This window comes from Dermochelys coriacea, chromosome 18 (genome assembly GCF_009764565.3).
Source record: "Dermochelys coriacea isolate rDerCor1 chromosome 18, rDerCor1.pri.v4, whole genome shotgun sequence".
Taxonomy (NCBI): Eukaryota; Metazoa; Chordata; order Testudines; family Dermochelyidae; genus Dermochelys; species Dermochelys coriacea.
In genome coordinates this window covers 1,796,709-1,821,498 of record NC_050085.1, presented here as the reverse complement: position 1 = coordinate 1,821,498, position 24,790 = coordinate 1,796,709, and the positions used below count along the sequence as shown (strand labels likewise).

General features: G+C 48.0%; 1 protein-coding gene across 1 annotated transcript; it reads left to right on the top strand.

Moving 5' to 3' along the window:
* Positions 1-308: 308 nt before the first annotated feature.
* On the top strand, positions 309-9,019 carry LOC119845182 (small vasohibin binding protein). Its single transcript, XM_038377108.2, has 2 exons — positions 309-594; positions 8,574-9,019. Exons 1-2 carry the CDS (start codon positions 478-480, stop codon positions 8,658-8,660), a joined length of 204 nt encoding a protein of 67 aa, XP_038233036.1. The 5' UTR covers positions 309-477; the 3' UTR covers positions 8,661-9,019.
* The last annotated feature ends 15,771 nt before the right edge of the window (positions 9,020-24,790 follow it).

Sequence of the window (24,790 nt, the reverse complement as noted above, 5' to 3'; positions counted from 1 at the left end):
AGCCAGCCCCAGCCCCAGCCCCAGCCCCAGCCCCAAGGGACCCTCCCCGCCCAGGGGGCGCTGCCCCACGAGACGCTGCGCTCTGGTGGCGCCCTGCCCAGCTCGCGGGCTCATTTGGTGCGCATGCGCGGGGCCTGCTCTCTCCGTTTGCCACGCTCGATCCCCGGGTGCTGTCCCCGCGCCTTAGCCCGTTTGCACGCAACGTTTACGCATACGTGCTCTCGCGCCTGCGCACTCGCTCATATTTGAGCGCGCGCTTCCCTCGTCCCCTCGCCCGAGGTCGGGTAGGAGCAATCGAGCGCCGAGTCCTCGATGGGCCCGGCCCTTCCCCCGCCATTTTGCGCCAGGCGCGTACCCGCCCGGCCTCCCTGAACGCGGGGGCGGGGGCGGGGGCTTGGGCAAGGCCGGGGCGGGAGCGGGAGCCGGGCGCGGCGGTCTCGCTTGCAGGCCCGGTCCCTGCCCGGCCGGGGAGCAGCCATGGAGCCCGGCGGCGGGCGGAAGGAGAAGCCCAAAGCCAAGGAGCCCAGCAGCCGCCTGGAGAAGGCCAAGCAGAAATCAGCGCAGCAGGAGCTGAAGCAGAGACAGAGAGCGGAGGTGAGAGAGCGGGAGGCCCCCGGGCCGCATGGGGCCGCATGGGGCCGCAGCCGGGGCCCGGGCCGCCCGCCTGCACGGGCCGCCCGCGCTTTGCCCGTGTCGGGGCGCCTGGCCCCCGCCTGGTAAACGCCTCTTGCCTTTGCTGCTCGTCTCTGGCTCCCGGGTTGGCTTTTGAAGCTCCGATGCCGTTGCCTGGACCGGCGGCCCCGTGCCTGCTGCCCGGCTGCTGGCGGGAGCCCGGGGCGTGAGGCTAACCCTGGCTTCGGGGAAGGAAGGGCGATGGGAGAAGCACTTTCCAGCTCTCGTCTCGCAAGCTGCTTACCATGGGGGACCCTTCTTCTTGCTGTAGGCGAACGGGCGGCCAAGCCCCTGCTGCCGACTCACATTTATCCCCGTGGAGGGAAACTGGGATGTGGCGCTCCTAACCCTTGTCTACGCCTAAAAGTTCAGTGCACCTAGCTACGTTGCTCAGGGCTGTGGAAAACTTTCATGTCCAGTTTGATGTAGTTAAGTCGCCCTAACCCCCGCTGTAGGCTCAATGGGAAAAGTCTTCAGGAGACCAGCTCCTGCCTCTCGGAGAGGTGCTTTTACTACAGTGACAGAAAAAATGCATCCGATGAAGTGAGCTGTAGCTCACGAAAGCTTGTGCTCTAATAAATGTGTTACTCTCGAAGGTGCCACAAGTCCTCCTTTTCTTTCTTAGGAAAAACACTGTTGTGGTGGGAAGTGGCTATGCCATGGTGCTACAATGGCAGAGCTGAAGCACCATTGGTGTGCCGCTGTAGTGTAGACATGCCCTTTGGGAGCACTGGTTACTCTTTCTCCCATCTCAGTACTTGTTCTTTCCTGATCTTTTGCTCTCAAAACGTTTCCATGATCAATGGCAGTGTGATGGGGTGGAGCAGCCATGCACTGGTACCGCAGGGGTTAATCCTTCCTTCCTAGCAGAGGAAGGCCCGCCTCTGAGGCTCCGCTGGGTGTGCGCCAACTGGAGAACAGGTATAAAAGCCTGAAGAGCTCATCAATCTGGGTGGACCACTGGAGGGGAAGAAGGCACGCTGCCAGCTCCTGAGGAGGGACAGCCTGCAATCCAGGATCCGGAAGCCAGCCAAGCCGGGACACGCCCAGATGGAGCCCGTCGCAGCAGGGGACAGACCTGAGGAGCCCTCCACGCGATGGTTAGGGTAGGAAGCGACTCAGGGGAACTTTAGAGGAAAACAGTGTTAGAGCTGCCCAGAGGCTCGGCGTGTTTCAGGCAGATCCCCACTGAGCTAGTGGCAAGAGGGACTTGCCACTGCCAGGGCCCTGGGTTCTGACCCAATGGAGAGGGCGGGCCCAGGTCCCCCTACACCTCCCACTCCCCCCCAACACCTGCCCCCTCTCCGGGTCGGGGGGAGGGGTGGCCCAGTATGGGACTCCAGCTGCTAGGCTGTGCTACCCCGCCAGTGAGGGGTGATTGTATGAACTCTGGCCACTAGGCCACTCTTCCCTGCCTGAGGGGGTTGATTATATGGGCGTTCACTTTTGGGCCACACAGCCCTGACACTTGAGGCGAGCCACGTGGACTCCAGCCACTAGGCTGCACTACCCTGCCTGCGAGGGGGGGCGGGTTATATGGATTCTGGCCACTGGGCCGCACTGCTTTGATACTGGGAGCGATTTATATGGACTCCAGCCATTAGGACACACTACTCTGACTAAGGGGTGATTGCATGGAGGCCTCATCGGGCTGCCCACAGAGAGGCGAGCATGCAAACTTGGGAGTGGCGAGGTTCCAACACCCCAGCTCCACCCACCCCAAAGGGGCGGTCAGGTGCCAGGCCCTTCACAACTGGTGGAGAATGTGGGCATTGATCAGGGTCTGAAAGAAGGACCAAGACACCCAAGATGGAGCCAGAGAAGCTTCTGAAATGGCTGCTGGATAACCAGCAGCAGCAAGCACAGTTGCTCTAACAGCTAGCACAGAGGTGGGCAAACTACGGGCCACATCCGGCTCGCAGGACCATCCTGCCCGGCTCCTGAGCTCCCAGCTGGGGAGGCTCGCCCCCGGCCCCTCCCTCGCTGTCCCCCCTCCCCTGCAGCCGCATCGGCAGTGCTCTGGCCCACTGCTCCTGTTGGGCAGCGTGACTGGCTCTGGCATGATAAGGGGGTGGGGAGCGGGGGAGTTGGATAGGGGGCGGTTGGATGAGGCGGAGGTTCTGGGGTGCGGGGCAGTCAAGGGATGGGGAGCAGGGGGAGTTGGATAGGGGGGTGTGGTTCCAGGGGGCAGTTAGGGGTGGGGGCGTGGATGAGGGTTGTGGCAATCGGGACAGGGAGCGGGGGGCGGTTGGATGGGGTTGGGCCCTGGGGGGCAGATAGGGGTAAAGGAGCGGGGGGGTGGGTTGGGAGTTCTGAGTGGGGTGGGAAATGGGAGGGGGTTGATAGGGGGCGGGGGCCAGGCTGTTTGGGGAGACACCACCTTCCCTACCCAGCCCTTCATACAGTTGGGCAATCCTGTTGTGGCCCTCGAGCCAAAAAGTTTGCCCACCCCTGAGCTAGCAGCACAACAGCAACTGCAGGTGGCGCAGCAGCAAGAACAGCAGCTGATTTGGGAGCTGGCTGCCCAACAAGCAAACCAGGAGTGACTATTCCAGCAGATGGCAACTTTGCTAAGACACGCACCAAATCTTCCCCCAGGCGGGGCCGGGGATGGCCTCGGAGCACCACCAGTGCACCTAACAAAGATGGGGCCCGGGGACGACCCCGAGGCCTTTCTCATGACTTTTGAGCAGGTTGCAACTGCCTTCCAATGGCCCATCGCACACTGGGAATCTATCTTAGCCCCTTACTTAACTGGCCCAGCTCAATCCGCATATTACAACCTCGATCCACAGGAGGCGCTGGAGTACTCTAAGGTCAAGGCAGCCATCTTGGTCCAAAATGTGGGTCAATCCCAAGACTTATCACCAGCAAATCCACAATCTCTGTTGGAGGTTGCTAGAACCAGAACACCGGACGAGCGTTCAAGTAGCAGAGACTGTAGCCCTAGAGCGGTTCCTCCAGACCATACCTACTGGGGGGAAGGAGTGGGTGCAGCAGCACCGCCCAAGGACCCTGGTGAAGCGACCTCTCGATGGGGGATTACATGGCAGCAGAGGGAGGGAAGAAGACGGTCTCCAAATTGGGGAACTCGGGTGAATGGAATCCAACCCTGGCACAGGGGCCGTGCAAGGTAAAGGGGAGGAGCCCCTGTTTGTATGCCCCGTCATCGGGGACCCCACCAACCCTCAGTGCAAGGGACCCACCAGTGCAAACATCACGCAGGGCCAAGATGATTCATTGGGAAGGAAGAGCACCCCCCAAAACACCCCACCCGGAGAAGGAAAACGAGACCGGTGTTACGAGTGCGGACAGATAGGGCATTTCCAGAAGGAGTGTCCATACATGGATTGTAATTATGGGCAGGTTTGGGCCGCTGGTCAACACACCCAGAAGTGGGAGCCGGCTAAGATCGTTGCACTCGTGAAAGTGGATGGGACATCTACTGTGGCCTTGGTGGACTCGATATGTAGCCAGACAGTCATTTGGGCTGGGCTGGTAGAACTCACAGGAGGCCCCAAACACCTGCAGTGTATTCATGGGGACGTGAAACCCTACCCCACTGTCTGGGTGTAACTTGATGCCGCTCAGCAAGGCGGGCGATGCCTAGTTGGGGGTGGCCCCGAAGTTCGTTTACCTAGTGATTCGGGGATGCGATTGGCTGGGCTTCGCTGTGCTCCTGCAGGAGTGGGGTACTCGGCCTGCAAGGAAAAGGGGTGTGTGGGCCTGGAGGCCTGGATTACTAGCCAACCAGTGCTGGACGACCCCCCTGGAGGGGCCCTTGGAGAATCCAGAGATAACCAAAGGAGGCCGAGCCCCTGCTGAGGCACCAAAAAAGGGAGGGCCAGGGATAGCTGAATGTAGATGCTGATTTCCTAGAAGAGGAACACCTCTTCCGAAATCAACCGCAAGGACCCCGTTTTGAGATCCATAACGGCTTACTCTATTGGGTGGTCCAGGAGCCCCAAATGAAATAAGACTTGCACCAACTGTTGGTCCTGTGGCAGTTCCAGGGGAACTCTACTCCTCTTGGCTCACTCAGTACCTTGGGCCAGGCATCTAGGGAGGGAGAAAACCGTGCAACGGTGGCCCAGAGATTCTTCTGGCCAGGCATCCATCAAGAGGTGCGGGATTACTGTGCCTCTTGCCCTGAGTGCCAGAAGGCCAGCCCGAAAGGGGTACTGAAAGCCCCCCTTGGGCCCTTGCTGGTGATTGAGATGCGCTTTGAGCAGATTGGTATGGACTTGGTGGGGCCCTTGGAAAAGAGCAACTTGGGCCACAAGTGCATCCTCATTGTGGTCGACTATGCAACGCGGTACCCAGAGGTGGTACCTTTACGAACCGCCACGGCCCCGGTCATCACCATCAAGCTCCTGCAGATCTTTGCCCGGTGTTGGTCTGCCCCAGGAGATTCTGATGGACCAAGGGTCTAATGTAACTTCTAGGTTGGTGACAGAGCTATGTCGTCTGTTAAATATCCGCACCCACAAGACCTCCGTCTAGCACCCTTAGACAGGTGGGTTGGTAGAGAGATTGAATGGCACCCTGAAAGACATGCTCTGAACGTTTGTGGAAGATGACCCTTGGCACTGGGATAAGTTTCCCCCAGTTTCTTCACCGTGCAAGAGGTGCCACAGGCTTCCACAGGGTTCTTCCCCTTCAAACTCATCTACGGGAGGAAACCCTGGGGAATCTTAGATCTCCTGAGAGAAACATGAGAAGAATAGGAGACCTGGGTCAGAGGATCCGTTCAATATATCCTCCACCTACGGGAGCGGCTCTGAGTGTTGGGAGCTTTGACATGAGAGAACCTGGTGCACGCCCAATGTAGTCAAGAGGCTCAGTATAATAAGGGGGCAAAGATAAGGAGTTTTGAGCCTGGGGACCTCATCCTCTTGTTACCTGCCTCTGAATCTAAGCAAAGTGGCAAGACCTCTTACAGGTGGGCCCATCAACTACGAAGTTTGGGTGTCGGGGCAAAGGAAAGACACTCGGGTCTACCATGTGAACCTCCTCAAGGCCTGGAGAGACTAGGAAGGCCTTATGATCACCCTGAACCCTCCAAAACCTGAATTTGGGGCCGTTGGCCAGCAAACCAGCAGAGCCAGGGGTAGCAGCCATAGGCCAGGACAAAGCAGGAACAGGTACAACAGTTATCTGCCTTCCCCGCTGTCTTGTCAGCCCAGCTAGGGAAGACCACCTTGAGCAGCCATCATATCGCCACCATCCCTAGCCACAAAGTGAGGGAGAACCACCGCCCGCCCTCATAAAGATGTGGGAGACCATGCAGAAAGAGCTCGAGGTGATCCCCACCAAGCTGGTGGCAAGGGGTACTTGCCACTGCCATGGCCCTGGGTCGGGACCCAGTGGAGCGGGCAGGCCTGGGTCCCCTCACTTACACACGTCCCCTTCACCCCCCAACGGGGTAGGGGGCTCAGCACAGGAATCATGCAGACTCCGGCCGCTAGGCTGCGCTACCCTGCCTGAGAGGGGGGGTGATTATATGATGTTGGGCCACACTGCCCTGGTGCTGGGGCGACTTCCGTGACTGGCCATTGGGCCACGCTGCCTGATGCTTAAGGTGAGCCACATGGACTCTGGCTGCTAGGCCATATAATCCCCCTCATAGGCAGGGTAGTATGGACTCTGGTGATTGGGCTGCACTGCTTCAATGGTGGGAGCGAGTTATATGGACCCTGGCCAGTGGGCCACCCTGCCCTGATGTTTGGGGCGAGTTACGCGGACTCAGGCCGCTAGGCCGAACTATCCCTCCTGTGAGGCGTGGTTAAAGGGACTCTGGCCACTAGGCTGCACTGCTCTGTCGCTGGGAGCGATTTATATGGACTCGGGCCGTTAGGGAACACTACCCTGACTAAGGGGTATTTGCATGGAGGGAAGCCATTAGGCCACACCGGGCCACTCACAGAGAGGCAAGCACGTGAACTTGGGAGTGGCAAGGCTCTGACACCCCATCTCCGCCCTGCCCCAAAGGGGCAGTAAGGTGCCAGGCCCGCCAGAGGCAGCAACTATCCCTTATAGCTCAGTGGTTTGAGCATTGGCCTACTAAACCCAGGGTTGTGAGTTCAATCCTTCAGGGAGCCGTTTGGGATCTGGAGCAAATATTGGGGATTGGTCCTGCTTTGAGCAGGGGGTTGGACTAGATGACCTCCTGAGGTCCCTTCCAACTCTGATAATCTAAGATTCTATGATAACTAAACCTTCTCACTTAAAATGCCTGTCTGTTTCTGGCTGCACCTGTAATCAACTCCCTCCATAGCCTTCTCTGAGTGTAAAGTGACTGCTTGTTGCAGAGGGCACATAGCCCTAGTGTGACGCAGCAGGGAGTGGGGAGTATTGACCTGGGAATGTTGCAGGGGCGTTTTACTGGGACTGTCTGCATTGGGGATAGGAGACTTTCCTTGAGGGAAGATATCTGAGCATGTAACATGATAGCCCAGGATGGGGGTTGGGGCCAGGTGACACCTGCCTGGGAAACTGGACAAAGGCTGGAGGAGGAACCAGAGGGAGGGGGGTGTGAGATGGCTGGAGGGGGTGTCAGTTTGGAGCTGGCTGGGGAAACTGAGGGAGCCCCAGGACTGGGATCTAAGCTCCCTGCCCTCCAGAAAGACTTGACTGAGGGGTCCTGGTTGTACCCACAAGCTCTGTTTTGGACTGTGTTTCTGTCGTCCAATAAGCCTTCCGTTTTGCTGGCTGGCTGAGAGTCATGGTGAATCACAGGAAGTGGGGGTGCAGGACCCTGGCTCCCCCCACACTCCATGACACCTAGTCAACTTCCCTTCCTTCTCTCATGTGCAAAGTGCTGCTTTGGCAGCAGACATCGGATTAGGAGCTTTGGTGGGTCACTGGATGCAGTAGCTCTAACATCAAGTGATCTGGGAGAACCCCAGTGGCAGCTTGATGAGATGTGCTCCCTTGAAAATCAACACAGGAGGGCAGCAGAGGGGAAGTTAGTCAGCCTGAAAGTGCCTTCAGCATTCATCTGCAGAGAACCCACTCATCCTTGGAGCCCTAGCCCACTTCTAGTGGAGGGCAAACATGTCAGTGGCCACAGCAGCTCTGGGATCCGCTCCTCCTTCCTGTGTGCTCCACTGATGCTGCCACCTTCAGGAATGAGTTAAATGTGGCTTTGGGGGCAGCCCCGAATTGCCCAGACCATGGGGGGGCTCACTCTTTCATTTCAACATGTATTTGTTTCCCCTCTGCCATACGGAGAGACCCACAAACAGGACAGTTACAGACTGAACAGGCGGGACTGGCTGTGTACCCCGACAAACTGGCTAGACTGCTGTACTGACAAGTGCGCAGGAAGCAGACTGAAAAAACAGCAAATCATTTTTCCTCCCCTCAGCTTTGGGAATCTTTGGGGGTCACTTGTAGTAGCAGGTAGAAGTATTTGAGACAAGTGTGACTTTGAGTGATACGCAAAAAGAAAAGGGGTACTTGTGGCACCTTGGCGACTTAACAAATTTATTAGAGCATAAGCTTTTGTGAGCTACAGCTCACTTCATCGGATGCATTTGGTGGTTTTTTTTTTTTCCCCACCAAATGCATCCGATGGAAAAAAAACACCAAATGCATCCGATGAAGTGAGCTGTAGCTCACGAAAGCTTATGCTCTAATAAATTTGTTAGTCTCCAAGGTGCCACAAGTCCTCCTTTTTCTTTTTGCGAATACAAACTAACACGGCTGCTACTCTGAAACCTTTGAGTGATACAGTCTCTTTGTAGGTAGAAGCTGAGGTGCCTGTTGGCATGGATACAGTTTCTTTAATACTTTGGAGAGACAATTCCCAACAGCAGAGTAGGACCCCAGTCTCCCAGCACGAAAACTACGGCCCCTGTGGCAAGTGTTATTCTCACACCTCCCTTTTCTCTGCACAGATCTATGCCCTGAACAGAGTGATGACGGAGCTTGAACAGCAGCAGTTCGATGCCTTCTGCAAGCAGATGCAGGCTTCTGGAGAATGAGACCCTCTATCTGCCATCCCAGGATTGCCAGGACCATTTTAGACCAGGAAACAACATGGATGAGTGGTCGTCATAGCTCAATGTTCCCAGGCATCTTTCTGCTGACCATGGGCAATAATAAAAGGATCATACAGAACTGCACACTCACAGATATAGAGGAGGTAGGATCACTTGTACAGCATGAACCTTGCTCCATCTGCCCTTCATTGTAACTGCCTCTTACCCATTGTCTGGAGTCTTCCCACAGCAGTGCAGAATCCTCTGGTTCATCTTTAAGATGGCATATTTTTCATTTTTTTTAACACTGTCCTCCTTAAAGGCATTTATTACTTTGGTTTGACAAACATTTTTTGTAAATAAAAATTGTGGTTGCACTTACCTGGTCCTGATGAATAAGGGAAGTGTCTTCTAAAAGCAGCATGTGTTATGGCTGGAGCTGTGAGCTGTTGGCCAGGAGAATGAGACTACCACCTGTTTCTTTTAAATGCTTCTGGATACAAGACAGACCAGTAACTGGGTGAGGGCTGAGAACCCTCATGATCTGGGCATGCCACAGGCACTCACTGCTTAGAGCAGGTTGAGAGCAGAGCAGAGAATGGACCTACAGAGAGCATGCCATAAGCACACAGCTCTGAGATTGGGAGAGGATTGGGGAAGAGAATACCCACTGATAGGATCTGACACCTCTCAGCTATTGTTTCAGTCCGTATTCATCTCCATGGGAGGTGGGGGAATGTGTGCTCATTCACCTAAGAACTTCCCATTGCGATGAATGGGCTGTGTCACACCTTTGTGAGCCTCCTGTACTGCAGATGGACGTGTAGAGTCTCTACCCTAGTAGAATCTACCCCTTGCTGCCCTTCAGCTTGCAGATGCACTCCTCACAGCCCTATGGATACCACATTCCATCTCTCTCATGGCGCCGGTTGCTTGAGCAGGGATGTAGAGAAGCGGTAGATGAGCAGCAGCAAGCTGTGCCTGGGGATCTCCCTGATCGCCTCTTCCCTTGTGTGTTGAGAAAGTGGTGATGGTGAAACTCACTAACAAAAAAAGCTTCGGTGAAAGGGGAGTTGTGGCTGCCTGGCAGTATCTTGTTTTCTTCCTGAGTGTTTCTGAAAATGATCACTTTGGCTGAAAAAAAAATTCAAGTGGTTTTATTACAGGTATTACCACTTGAATTTTTTCCTGCCAAAGTAAAGTGTGTTTTTTTTTTTTTTTTTTTTTTTTTTTTTTTTTTAAAACATGCATCTGCTTGAATCTCTGACTGAATTTCCTTCATCTTCCCAGCTCAAATTTAGTCACCTTTATTAGACTACTCATCTCTTTGGCAGTTGCTTGAATGGTCACTTAGTACAAGTGTCACTGTTTATTTGTAAGACCAGGATTTGTGAAAGAAGAGTATCCCTGTGTTGCTGACTGATGCACGATGGATAAAAATTAACTATTAAAGATATTGTAAAAAATCAGATTTAAATAAAAAATCCAATTTTTGATTTAAATTAAATACAGGTTTATTTTTTAAAAATAAATTTACTTGCATTTGAAACTTGAAAATCTATATCAAGACCTGAACACACATAGTACCTTAATCAATTAAATTAAATACAAAAAAAAGCAGTACGTTTTCTGTCAAATTTTAAAGAAAGTCAAACCACTGAACTGGGGGAAGTCTCTGGCTAAGTCCCTGGAACCAGAGTTTGTTGAAGAGCTAAATCAGCTTTTGATAGCAGTTGCCTCTGCTGCAGGTGCAGAGAGAGAGTATTTTCTTCATTTTTGTGTATTTAGCTAGTTCACGTTAATGGCTAGTTCATTCAAAATTAACAAACCGATTGGGAGTTGACAAAGCAGGAAAGCTTGTTTTCCTCTTTCAATCTATGAATACAAATTAGGTGTGAGAGGATGAAATCTACTAGTTCTAAAATCTTGAATGTGGTGGCCAGGAACAATCAGTTCAATTCACTAACTTCAGATAACGCTTCCTTCATTTAATGAATCAGTTTTAAATGCAAAACATTTTTGATTTTTTTCCTTATGTACCCAGCACTGTTAAGCTCAATTTAAGTAATAATTTTTAAATGCTGTTTTTGTGCAGTTTTATTTCTATTTCCATAGAAATAGCATTTGACAAATCACAAGTAAAAAAACCCCAGCATCTAGTAAATAAGAAATACATCATACACCATTTTCTACCATAATAAAAAGGTAAAAATTAAAACTATGAATAGATGTAAGTTAAGCTACATAATTGTTTAAATGTTTATAGATAATATATCTTCCTGGTTAGCAAAAAAGAATCAAGTTTAGTGTAAAGGTTATATTTAGTTGCAAATCCACATGTTTTAATGGTTACTGACCAATGAGACTAAATCTTTAGGCAAGTAACTAAAATTTACAAATGCAAAACATGATTAACCTTGATTATTTAAATCAAGGTTTCCTGCTTGCTGATTTAAATCCTAATTAAAATTGGTGATTTAAATCAATCCATCCTGAACTAACGTCTTCAGCACTGCTGACTGTAAAATGGCTGGATAGATTGTCCTAATCTGATTAGTCCTTGTCTATGTGAGTTCTCGTTATAGATTCTTAGATTTCAAGGGCAGAAGGGACTGTTGGGTCATGTAGTTTGACCTCCTGCTTAACAGGTGAGATAATTTCATCCAGTTACTTCTGTGCTGAGCCCAACAATTTTTGTTTGACTAAAGCAGATCTTCTAGAAAGGCATCCCGTTTTGATTTGAAAACATGAAGAGATGGAGAGACCATCCCTTCCCAGTCATTACAAAATAGAAAGGGGTGGACAGGTGTAGAGTGAGTTGGTTATTAACTGACCGCTTTTTGGACTGATGGGGGTTCTGGGCTTTGATAAACTTGACTCTAGTAGGCAGGTTTGATTTAATCTAGACAGGGGCTATAGTTGAGGAAACAGCTTGGTGTCCGTGCAGTTAACACAACGTTTATTTGGCCTTTGCTCTGTTGGTATAAATGTCCTTCTTTACATTTACAGCATCAGTGAGTTTGAAGAACCTTATTGCTAGGAGCATAGACACTTGCGGAATGAATCTCCCTCTGTTAGGTGCATAAATTCCTGCATTCCACACAGGGTGGACTTGATTTAAATCAAATGGATTTAAATTAATTCAAATCACTAGTCTGGAATACTCAATTTAATCATGGATTTGTATATAAAAGTGCATTTTTGTTGGTTATAACTTTAATACATATTCTTCACAACTCAGATGTAGGTTTCATTTTTAGAAGGTACACACTATACATTTTTAAAGTGATTTATATTGAAAACTTTTCAGATTAGTTTTACAGCTATATCAGAAAATGAATGATTGTTTGGTTATTTCCATTTACCAAAGGTAATTGAAGCAGATAGTTCACCTCCCAATGACTTCATGATTATCTCCAATTCAACAGGTTAACCATTCATATTTGCAGGATTTTCTGCCATGCTGTCTTAGGAGCAGAACATCACCAAAGAGACATTTAAATTTGTTTTATTTAACTAAAACAACGTTATGTATTCTGGATTTTTTTCTTCAACAGCAAACCTATAATATTTTAACAAAACAAGCATATGAATTTTTGGATTTAAACATTCAAGTTTTTTAAAATCAGGTTTGTTTTTGTTAAAAAAATATTTCATCTAACTAGTTTAGTTGAAAAAAATTTTAAAAAAACAAAATTGAGTGCACTTTTAGAGGTAAGGGATAGACTCTGTGTACACGAATTTGCAGAGGGACAATAGGGTTGAGGTCTGTTATTCCTCACCATTTATTTTATTTATTTATTTTATTTAAAACATTTTTACTGTTATCTCTGGAGACACATATCCACAGTTTGAGAATTGCAAAACTAAGCATCTCTGATGGTATCTTCTAGAGTGATCACTGAGTCCTAGGGTGTAGATAGAAAGATAAACCTAAATAATCTATACAGAAGCCCCTGGAACCATGTAAGATTTGATCCCTAATCCATGAACTATTGGAACTTAAACGTTGCATTAATATATTGTCTCATACTATAGAATTTATAATCCCTATTCTATGATGAGATATCTTTGAGCTATAATGTATCTTAATTAAAACTATCTTTAAATAAAATGTTTTTTGAGGGAAAAAAACCTCCAATTTAAAAATATTGGTAGCAGGGTGGATAAAAATCACATACTACCATACAAAATTCCAAACTGACGAGGCCTCGTGAAGGCCTTTTAAGCAAAAGATACTTCAGTGAGGAAGAAGAATGAAAAATAGGATGAAACGAAGCAAAATAAAATCTATGGGAGCACAAGGAGCTGTAAGTGTTTTCCAGGAAACTTGTGTCGCTTACTGCCAACTCCTGCTCTTGTGAATGGGAGCCCTCCAGGCCCATGGCAATAAAACCTTTCAAATTCCCCACCACAGTGTGTCTGCTGTGAATGGATAGTCTTGGGGGAGCTTAACAACATGGACAGAAAATCAGGCTGCTCAGTGCTGCTTTATTATGAAAGAAACATTATTGTCTGTTCTACGGGAACACTGATCCAAAGGGACCAGCGAGAACATACAAATTAGGAAATCCCACTGCTGGGAAGGCCATGCTGAAATACAGGGATATGCCAATGATGTGAGCAGTGAAGGGAAGCGATATGTTCATCTGCAAGTCGTTTTGCAGCTTTGGAGGCTCATGTCTGAAGAGACTAATAACTGGGAGGTGAGGGAGATCACAGCCTTTCATGCAGCTTTCCTGCTGGGAAGTCCCCGTTGTTATGATGAGATGATTATTAACTGATCAGCTTTGTGAAAGAATTGCAGATTTTATGATTAAAAGCATGAGATTTGCTAGAGTCTTAGGGCATGCCCTAATAAAGATTTTCAGAAAAGGGATCATCATCAAAGTTCCATGATAAAAAACTAAAATTCTCTGATAAAAACTTAAAAATCCACATTTTTCTGCTTTTAAATTAAAAAGCTGAACTTTCATTTCCCTAGCCATAATATATACAAGTATCACTTAAACACAAAGTTTTATTGATCTACAGTAGAACCCCACTTACCCAAGCCTCCACTATCCAGCTCTCCATATTAACCAAACCATTAGTCTCCCTGGGGCTGACTGACCGAGACCCCCGCCGTCCAGCGCTGACCACCTGAATCCACCCGGCCTCTTAAAATAAGGAACAGAAAGCTCTTTACCAATCCTCCTGATTATCCTAATTTTTGATTATCCAATCTGCCCCCAGTCCCAATTAAATCAGATAAATAGGGTTCCACTGTAAATTTAAGGTGCATTCAAAAATCAACCACAAGAGGGGGAGGCTATGCACATTGAATAAGTCAGTGGTTCTCAACCGGGGATACGCATATCCCTGAGTACGCTGATATCTTTTAGGGGATACATCAACTCATCTAGATATTTGCCTAGTTTTACAACAGGCTACATAAAAAGCACTAATGTCATCTATAAACTCAAATTTCATACAATGACTTGTTTATACTGCTCTAAATACTGTACTATACACTGAAATGTAAGCACAATATTTATATTCCAATTGATTTATTTGATAATTATATGGTAAAAATGAGAAAATAAGCAATGTTTCAGTCCTAGTGTGCTGTGCCACTTTTGTATTTCTACGTCTGATTTTGTAACCAAGTAGTTTTTAAGTGAGATGAAACTTGGAGTACTCAAGACAAATCAGACTCCTAACGGGTACAGCAGTTTGGAAAGGTTGAGAGGCACTGGACTAAGTGACACTGGTGCTTTCAGTAAAATTTAGTTCAAAATTCATATGTTTTTTCCCCCCACAAAATGTAAAAACTAAAGATTCTCAATAAAAATGCAAATTCCATTTTTTTCCGTGGCAAAGGGATTTCTAAGATCCTTGGTCATCCTCAGCTCATGCCATGTTGGCTGTGGCAGCCATTTTAAATTCCAAATGCTTTTTTTCTACTGATGTTTTTCTGATACTGATTGGTTATGGTATTAAACTATGACCGGGGGGGTTTATACATTTATATTCCTATTTTCTTGGGTTTATTAAAAACTAAAGCAATTAATTGTGATGGCTTGAGATTGTACAGCTATAATAAGAATTAACATGCTCCGTAGTGGATCACCAGGGAGTATTTATTAACATTTTAATTACATGGAAAAATAACACGAAGTTTACAATTTTCTGTTCGTGAACAGCAAATTATACTTCTCTCAGCTAATAAGGATAGTTCAGATTGATCTGTGCGTAACAGGACATTGCTGTGTCTCAGAAAGACTGAAAAGGCAGTTTCCCTAAACATGCAGCCTAATGCTAATTAAGACACAAAAAGGTCTTTCACAGTCTTCAGCATACTGAAACATCCTGTCTTCTCTTCTCCAGACTAAACAAACCCAATTTTTTCAATCTTCCCTCATACCTCATGTTTTCTAGATCTTAAATTGTTTTTGTTGCTCTTCTCTGGACTTTCTCCAATTTGTCCACATCCTTCCTGAAATGTGACACCCAGAACTGTACACAATACTCTAGGTGAGGCCAGTGTGGAGTAGAGCAGAAGAATTACTTCTCATGTCCTGCTTACAACCGTCCTTCTAATACATCCCAGAATAATGATCGCTTTTTTTTTTTTTTTGCAACGGTGTTACATTGTTGACTCATATTTAGTTTGTGATCCACTATTATCCCCAGAGCCCTTTCCTCAGTACTCCTTCCTAGGCTGTCATTTCCCATTTTGTATGTGTGCAACTGATTGTCTCTTCCAAAGTACTACTTTGCATTTGTCGTTATTGAAATTCATCCTACTTACTTCAGACCATTTCTCCAGTTTGTCCAGAGCATTTTGAATTCTAATCCTATCCTCCAAAACATTTGGAACCCCTCCCAGCTTGATAACGTCCGCAAACTTCATAAGTGTTCTCTCTTTGCCATTATCTAAATCAGGGGTCTCCAAACGTTTTGAATCATGCACACCCAGGGCGAGATATGCGGAAGCAAAAAAAAAAAAAAAGCTGCCACCAGTGTCCCGCCCAAGATGGAGCGGGGAGAGCCAAGCGGCCAGTGTAGTGCGAAGGATGGAGCGGGGAGAGCTGAGCTGCTGCCGGCGTGCCGCCGAGGACGGAGAGGAGAGAGCCGAGCTGCCGCTGTTGTGCCGCCAAGGACGGAGCGGGTAGAGCCGAGCTGCCGCCGGCGTATCCCCAAGACGGAGTGGGGAGAGCCAAGCTGCCGCCGGTGTACCACTGAAGACGGAGTGGGGAGAGCTGAACTGCCGCCGGCATGCCATCGAAGACGGAGCGGGGAGAGCCGAGCTGCCAGCATGCTGCGAAGGATGGAGTGGGGCGAGCCAAGCTGCCGCCGGCATACCGCCAAAGACGGAGTGGGGAAAGCCGAGCTGCCGCCGGCGTGCCCCCCAAGATGGAGCGGGGAGAGCCGAACTGCTGCCGGCATGCCGCCCAAGGATGGACCGGGGAGAGCCGAGCTGCCAGCGTCCTGCGAAGGACGGACCGGGGAGAGCCAAGCTGCCGTCGGTGTGCCGGCAAAGACAGAGTGGGGAGAGCCGAGCTGCTGCATGCGTGCCACGGAAGACGGAGCGGGAAGAGCCAAGATGTCAGAGGAAAGCTGAGCTGCCGCTGGCGTGCCACCGAAGGCAGAGCCGGGAGAGCCGAGCTGCGGGCGTGCCGCCAAAGGCAGAGCCGGGAGAGCCGAGCTGCGGGCGTGCCGCCAAAGGCACAGCAGGGAGAGCCGAGCTGTTGCCGGCGTTTCGCAGAGGACGGAGCGGGGAGAGCCGAGCTGCCACCAGCATGCTGCCGAGGATGGAGCAGGAAGAGCTGAGTTGTTGCCGGCGTGCGGCCCAAGATGGACCGGGGAAAGCCGAGCTCCCGGCATTTTGCCGAGGACGGAGTGGGGAAAGCCGAGCTGTTGCCGGTGTGTCACTCAAGACTGAGCAGGGAGAGCCGAGCTCCCACCGGCATGCTGCCCGAGACAGAGCAGGGAGAGCCGAGCTACCACCGGCGTGCCGCCGAAGACGGAGCGGGGAGAGCCGAGCTGCCAGCGTAGTGTGAAGTATGGAGCGGTGAGAGCCGAGCTGCCTCCGGCGTGCCGCCCAAGACGAAGCTGGGAGAGCCAAGATACTGCCGGCGTGTTGCCAAACACAGAGCTGGGAGATCCACGCCATTGCCGGCGTGCCGCCGAAGACGGAGCGGGGAGAACTAAGCTGCCATCGGCGTGCTGCAAAGGACGGAGCAGTAAACCGAGCAGCCGCCGGCATGCGTCTGAAGACAGAGCTGGGAGAGCCAAGCTGTCACCGGCATGCTGCCGAAGAATCAAAGGTCCAGGAGCGCTGCTACCGCCATCCCAGGAGCACTCCTTTGGCAGCGCTACTCCTGCCACGCAGCCCCAGGGATGGTGTTGCGCACCCCCTGGGGTGCGCTAACCCCACTTTGGAGACCACTGATGTAAATCACTGATGAAGATATTGAACAGAACCGGATCCAGAACTGATCCCTGTGCGACCCCACGCGTTATGCCCTTCCAACATGACTGTGAATCATTCTCTGGAAACAACTTTCCAACCAGTTATGCACCCACCTTATAGTAGCTCCATCTAGGTTGTATTTTCCTCGTTTGTTTATGAGAAGGTCATGCGAGACAGAATCAGAAGTCTTACTAAAGTCAAGGTATACCACGTCTACCGCTTCCCCCCCATCTACAAGGCTTGTTACCCTGTCAAAGAAAGATATTAGGTTGGTTTGACATGATTTGTTCTTGACAAATCCATGCTGTTATTTATCATTTTACTATCTTCTAGGTGAAGTGTGGTATACCAGATGTTAGGGGGCTTATTCCTTCACCCACTTACTTCCCTGGTCCTTCTCACATGAACAGAGAACAACAATACCCAAAGTCCAAAGGTGCAAACAATTCAATGACAGGTTTCAGAGTAGCAGCCGTGTTAGTCTGTATTCGCAAAAAGAAACGGAGTACTTGGGGCACCTTAGAGACTAACAAATTTATTTGAGCATAAGCTTTCGTGAGCTACAGCTCACTTCATCGAAATGCATCCGATGAAGTGAGCTGTAGCTCACGAAAGCTTATGCTCAAATAAATTTGTTAGTCTCTAAGGTGCCCCAAGTACTCCGTTTCTTTTTGCAAACAATTCAATGTTTATTGGGGTGAACTTCCAGCAAGCATGATTCCAGTTTCCTTCCTTAGTGTCCCCCTTCCCAGCTCTCACAGCACAGAGCCTTACACCTGTGTCCCTGTTCCCATTCCTGCCCTTAGCAAAACATGATTCCAATTTCCCCACCCCCATTCCCTGTTCCCATTGCCCCCCCCCACACTTCCTGATTGACTTCAGACTATATAGTAAAACTTGAGTTCTGCTTTGCTATACCTTAACCAATCACTTTCCTGAAATTTAACTAACCAATCCTAACATATTGTAACATGATTATATAATCAATTATATCCCACCACCTTATTAGTTTACACCCAGGAAAATTAATTATTCAGCAGACAGGAAAAATCACAGAACCAGACAGAGATTATACAGACAAACAATAGCAAAGTGGGAACTATAATGACAAAACAATACAGAGGTGAGGATTTCACATCCCAGATATTGATAAGTGAGTTCTTGTCAGATAGGATGCTATCAAACCAAGTTTCCTTTTACATCTTCTAGGCACTTCTCTTTCTCTGGAGGTGATAGGCACTATCAGGACAGGATTGTATCCTAATGGCCCAATAGCACCTTATTTCAATGTGGCTAGGTTGGAATGTGAGGAGGTGACTGGTCGCTTCCCAGCTTATGGCTGCCTCTGTTGCTTAGCCAAAGGCTTTAGGCTAAGAACAGGGCCTCAGACTGTCACTGTAAGAAAGGACCTTACGCCGGCAGACAGTGATTTTGATTCTTTCTTTTATACCTCTATAATTAGCCAAGTGATAAGAATACACCTAAATTCTTAAGAGTATAGGCCTTTACAGACAGGCCTGAATATCTATATCCTAACACCAGAAATGGAACACCGTTTTCTCTAATTTAAAACCCGGGACTTTAGGTATACAGTACTGGGTGTGTGCATATTGGAGCAAGCTGTACAGTCTGCTGGCAGTTACTTGGTGACTATGCCTAGTACCTGTGACATGAGACACTTTCAGGAAGGAGTCAGCCTTTTCTAGAGAGGCCACTTTGGCCTGAACAAGGGGTTCAGTCCATCCACTCTCTTCTAGCCAATCTCCAATCACCTTTATGACTTGCCATTTCTAGATGCAGACCACCCACTATAATGACAGATTTGTCCTCTCCATCCCCAGCATGCCAGGTCCACTGTATCGGTTTGGTTATGGGGAAAAGGGGCTGATTCACAGTGATCACTGGGACTTGGCGTGGTGATGTACAATGTTCCTTATCAAATCCATGGCTGGACGAATCATTGCCACAGGCTCAGAGTCATCTGGCAGGAAGGGAAGAAGCCCAGTGCAGGCTGGGGTGAAGTCTTGCACTGGCTGTTTGCTGGCTTGCTAAGCTGTCCCAGAAATGTCTTGATCTCCATTGAAGGTATCCAGACTTGCTGCTTGCTTTACTTGTTCAAGCCATTTGCATTCTCCTTACAAGGCTTGTGTAATGAGCTGGCCATCAGCATGTGCAGCAGGGATGGGAGCACTGGTTTTCTGCAAGATCAATGAAAGGACAGTTGTGACGACTGTATCATCAGGAAGTGATGATATAGTCATCTTCACTGATGCCGTCATCTCACAGCCCAGGGTGGGAATTTCACGGACAACTCCCTCCACTTGAGTACTGGGATACTGAAAGTGTATCCCAGTTCCATGGAAGGTGTTTGTTGCCAAGGTGGAGCTGGGAATGTGGTCTATGTTGTTTATGGTCACAGCAGTGAACAGACCAGCATGAAGCTTTAGAGACAGACTGCATTCTCATTCTTGAAGTGTTGGCATGCATGTTTGCCATGCAGGTAGAGATAGCCAGTGCTCTGTCATAGGAGATAGACAATCCATGTTTAAAGAAATTTCTACTAGCTCACTTTTTTCATGTCTGTGCATAAAATGTCAAACTAACATAGACTGGGACAGGCATTTCTTGAGCTTTGTTGTGGTACAAACAGTGCTTAATTTGTGCCATGGCTTGCCAGAGCTTAGCCCCAGCACCTCTAGGCTTGGCAATTCATAGCCCTGGCACCTCTGGGCATGCTGCATCAGTTAAAAACATAAGAATGGCCCTACTGGGTCAGATCAACGTCCATCTAGCCCAGTATCCTGTCTTCCAATGGTGGCCAATGCCAGGTGCCCCAGAGGGAATGAACAGAACAGGTAATCATCAAGTGATCCATCCCATCGCCCATTCCCAGCTTCTGGCAAACAGAGGCTAGAGACACCATCCCTGCCCATCCTGGCTAATAGCCATTTATGGACCTATCCTCCATGAATTTATCTAGTTCTTTTTTGAACCCTATTATAGTCTTGGCCTTCACAACATCATGTGGCAAGGAGTTCCACAGGTTGACTGTGCGTTGTGTGGAAAAAATACTTGGTTTGTTTTAAACCTGCTGCCTATTAATTTCATTTGGTGACCCCTAGTTCTTGTGCTGAGAAGGAGTAAATAACACTTCCTTATTTCCTTTCTCCATGTCATGATTTTATAGACTTTTATCATATCCTGCCTTAGTTGTCTCTTTTCCAAGCTGAAAAGTCCCAGTCTTATTAATCTCTCCTCAGACAGAAGCCAATCCATGCCCCTAATAATTTTTGTTGCCCTTTTCTGAACTTTTTCCAGTCCCAATGTATCTTTTTTGGGATGGGGCAACCACATCTGCACGCAGTATTCAAGATGTGGGCGTCCCATGAATGTATTTAGAGGCAATATATTTTGTCTTATTATTCCTTTCTTAATGATGCCCAACATTCTGTTCGCTTTTTTGGCTGCTGCTGCACATTGAGCAGATGTTTCCAGAGAACTATCCACAGTGACTCCAAGATCTCTTTCTTGAGTAGTAACAGCTAATTTACACCCCATCATTTTATATGTGTAGTTGGGATTATGTTTTCCAATGTGCATTACTTTGTATTTATCAACATTGAATTTTATCTGCCGTTTTGTTGCCCAGTGACCCAGTTTTGAAGGATCCTTTTGTAGCTCTTCTCAGTCTGCCTGGGACTTAATTATCTTGAGAAGTTTTGTATTACCTGCAAATTTTGCCACCTCACTGTTTACCCCTTTTTCCAGATAATTTATGAATATATTAAATAGGACTGGTCCCAATACAGACCCCTGGGGGACACCACTATTTACCTCTCTCCATTCTGAAAACTGACCATTTATTCCTACCCTTTGTTTCCTATCTTTTAGCCAGTTTCTCTTATCCCATGACAACTTACTTTGCTTAATAGCCTTTGGTGAGGGACCTTGTCAAAGGCTTTCTGAAAATCTAAATACACTATGTCCACTGGATCCCCCTTGTCCACATGTTTGTTGACCCCCTCAAAGAATTCTAGTTGAACACTCCTGCCAACAAAGTACTGTTCACACCAGCACTTAATGTAGACAAAACTTTTGTCTTTTGATGTGTGTTTTTAACATCTCTGAACAAGAAAAGTTTTGTCTTTCACTTGCCAGCGTAGACAAAGCCTTACTTTTTCAAGCACTGATCTGTCAGCTGAACTGCATGCCTGTGGACTTGAGGATCTATGCCCAGAGTAGAAGCTTCATGCATTTACCAAGCCAAGGTCAGATAAAAGCTGTAACCTTGGGAGTGTAATAAAAATTAATACTTTCCACTCCAGGCTTCTATTACACTCCCAAGGTTACAACTTTCTCTGACCTTGGCTTGGTAAATGCTGCCACCACCCAAATGTAAAAAAACCCCTTGGACCCGGGAAGGAGCACTTGGAAATTCCTCCCTGTGGGTACCCTCAAGCACTTTCACACACACACCCCGCCCCGGGGAAGAGCTGAGAGAGAAAACAAAGGAAATTAGCTGTTGCTACCAGCTATCAAACAGCATATGCACAAACCTCTCAGGACACCAAAAATCCAATCCTGTTCTTAAAAAAGGTAAATTTTATTAAAAACAAAAAGAAAGAAAATACATCTGGAACTTAGGCTTTTGCTAGATTTTAAAAGAGCAATTCCAAAAATCAAGCACCCAAAATAGCTTTCTTAGGGGTTCATCTTAAAAGTTACAAGCAAACAAAAGCATCTGGGATTAGCACAGAGGACATCCACAAGCCAAAATAAAAAATAAACCTGATTGTGTCTAACTAAACGTTCCCTATCCAAATAATTTCTTCTAGATTTGGAAGATGAATTTTCATACCTGGTTCAAGCCTTACAGAGCATTGCTGCTCTGTCTCTGCAGCCCATAGAACAACAGACAAAGAGAAAGCTTCTTTCCAATTTTAAAAACTTCTACATTCCCATTGGCTCTTTTGGTCAGGTACCCAATCCTTTTCTTTTACCTGTGGACTTGTTAACCCTTTACAGGTAAAGCAAGCAGAGAACAGACCAAGAGGATTTTACAGCTAACTGGCTGGCTGGGTGTCCATCAAAGGGAGCTACTCCCCCATCCTCCCCTTCTTGTATCACACCATCATCTAATATACATATGTCTATGGATATGGGACGTGCCTTCAGCTTATAGGAACATCTGATATTTTAAAATCATAGAATATTAGGGTTGGAAGAGACCTCAGGAGGTCAACTAGTCCAACCCCCTGCTCAAAGCAGGACCAATCCCCAACTAAATCATCCCAGCCAGGGCTTTGTCAAGCCTGACCTTGAAAACCTCTAAGGAAGGAGATTCCACCACCTCTCTAGGTAACACATTCCAGTGTTTCTCCACCCTCCTAGTGAAAAAGTTTTTCCTAATATCCAACCTAAACCTCCCCCACTGCAACTTGAGACCATTACTCCTTGTTCTATCATCTGCTGCCACTGAGAACAGTCTAGATCCATCCTCTTTGGAACCCCCTTTCAGGTAGTTGAAAGCAGCTATCAAATCCCCCCTCATTCTTCTCTTCCGCAGACTAAACAATCTCAGTTCCCTCAGCCTCTCCTCATAAGTCATGTGTTCCAGTCCCCTAATCATTTTTGTTGCCCTCTGCTGGACTCTTTCCAATTTTTCCACATCCTTCTTGTAGTGTGGGGCCCAAAACTGAACAGAGTACTCCAGATGAGGCCTCACCAATCTCTAATAGAGGGGAATGATCACGTCCCTCGATCTGCTGGCAATGCCCCTACTTATACATCCCAAAATGCCATTGGCCTTCTTGGCAACAACAGCACACTGTTGACTCATCTCCAGCTTCTCGTCCACTGTAACCCCTAGGTCCTTTTCTGCAGAACTGCTGCCGAGCCATTTGGTCCCTAGTCTGTAGCGGTGCATGGGATTCTTCCGTCCTAAGTGCAAGACTCTGCACTTGTCCTTGTTGAACCTCATCAGATTTCTTTTGGCCCAATCCTCTAATTTGTCTAGGGCCCTCTGTATTGTATCCCTACCCTCCAGCCTATCTACCTCTCCTCCCAGTTTAGTGTCATCTGCAAACTTGCTGAGGGTGCAGTCCACACCATCCTCCAGATCATTTATGAAGGTACTGAACAAAACTGGCCCAAGGACTGACCCTTGGGGCACTCCACTTGATACCGGCTGCCAACTAGACATGGAGCCATTGATCACTACCCGTTGAGCCCGACAATCTAGCCAACTTTCTGTCTACCTTATCGTCCATTCATCCAGCCCATACTTCTTTAACTTGCTGGCAAGAATACTGTGGGAGACCGTGTCAAAAGCTTTGCTAAAGTCAAGGAACAACACGTCCACTGCTTTCCCCTCATCCACAGAGCCAGTTATCTTGTCATAGAAGGCAATTAGATTAGTCAGCCATGACTTGCCCTTGGTGAATCCATGCTGACGTTTCCTGATCACTTTCGTCTCCTCTAAGTGCTTCATAATTGATTCCTTGAGGACCTGCTCCATGATTTTTCCGGGGACTGAGGTGAGGCTGACTGGCCTGTAGTTCCCCGGATCCTCCTTCTTCCCTTTTTTAAAGATGGGCATTACTTTAGCCTTTTTCCAGTCGTCTTGGAATTCCCCCAATCGCCATGAGTTTTCAAAGATAATGGCCAATGGCTCTGCAATCACATCTGCCAACTCCTTTAGCACTCTCAGATGCAGCACATCCGGCCCCATGGACTTGTGCTCGTCCAGCTTTTCTAAATGGTCCCAACCACTTCTTTCTCCACAGAGGGCTGGTCACCTTCTCCCCATGCTGTGCTGCCCAGTGCAGTAGTCTGGGAGCTGACCTTGTTCGTGAAGACAGAGGCAAAAGAAGCATTGAGTACATTAGCTCAATTTTCTAGTAGCGTTTGATAGTCATATCTGACCTGCTCTCTTTTTGAATCTGCTGGATCAGTCAACTCTGCACCTGTATCTTTCTGATAAAGTACACACTTGCCCTAGTCAATAGAGGAATGGCTCTCTGTTGATGGACCTGCTCTTGAACAAGCTTGTCTAAAAGATACATTTGAAGCATTAGTAATAGCCGATAAAAATCTAATATCTTTCTGTACTGCGTGCGGTCAGTACCACCCAATCACGAAGCTGCTTTCACACAACCAAAGTAGCATCTGAAAGAAAAAGAGAAATGTGATTAAATTTTGCCAAGACCACACTGACAATCAAAATTAGTACAAAAATGTGTCCTTACACTGATGTTAAGGTCATGTTGAAGCAAAACCAAGAATACAGCCCTTGTATGTCCAACTGTAAAGCAATGTTCTTTGCCAATAATGGGAATGTTGTTAAAAGGGCTGCCACAGCCAACACAGAATGAGTTGGCAATGGCCCCATCTTTGAAAATTGTTATTAGGTCATGCCCTGCGACTCTGACAAGTTTCACACTTTTTTTTTTTTTTTTTTTGGACAAATCTGATTGGCTATATGAATTACCTCCAGCTAGGGCGACAGTGATGTTTTTAACCAAAAGGGGCTAATTTATCGCTGGCAATGCTTCTCAGCCTTTAGTATTAGGGATGAATTTAGCCATTGCAGGAAGTTTTATCCAGCTGATAGCACGCCTGCAGGGCAAAGCAGATTTCTTCCTTGGCAAAGTCATTTACTTCTTCCAGAGGTGAG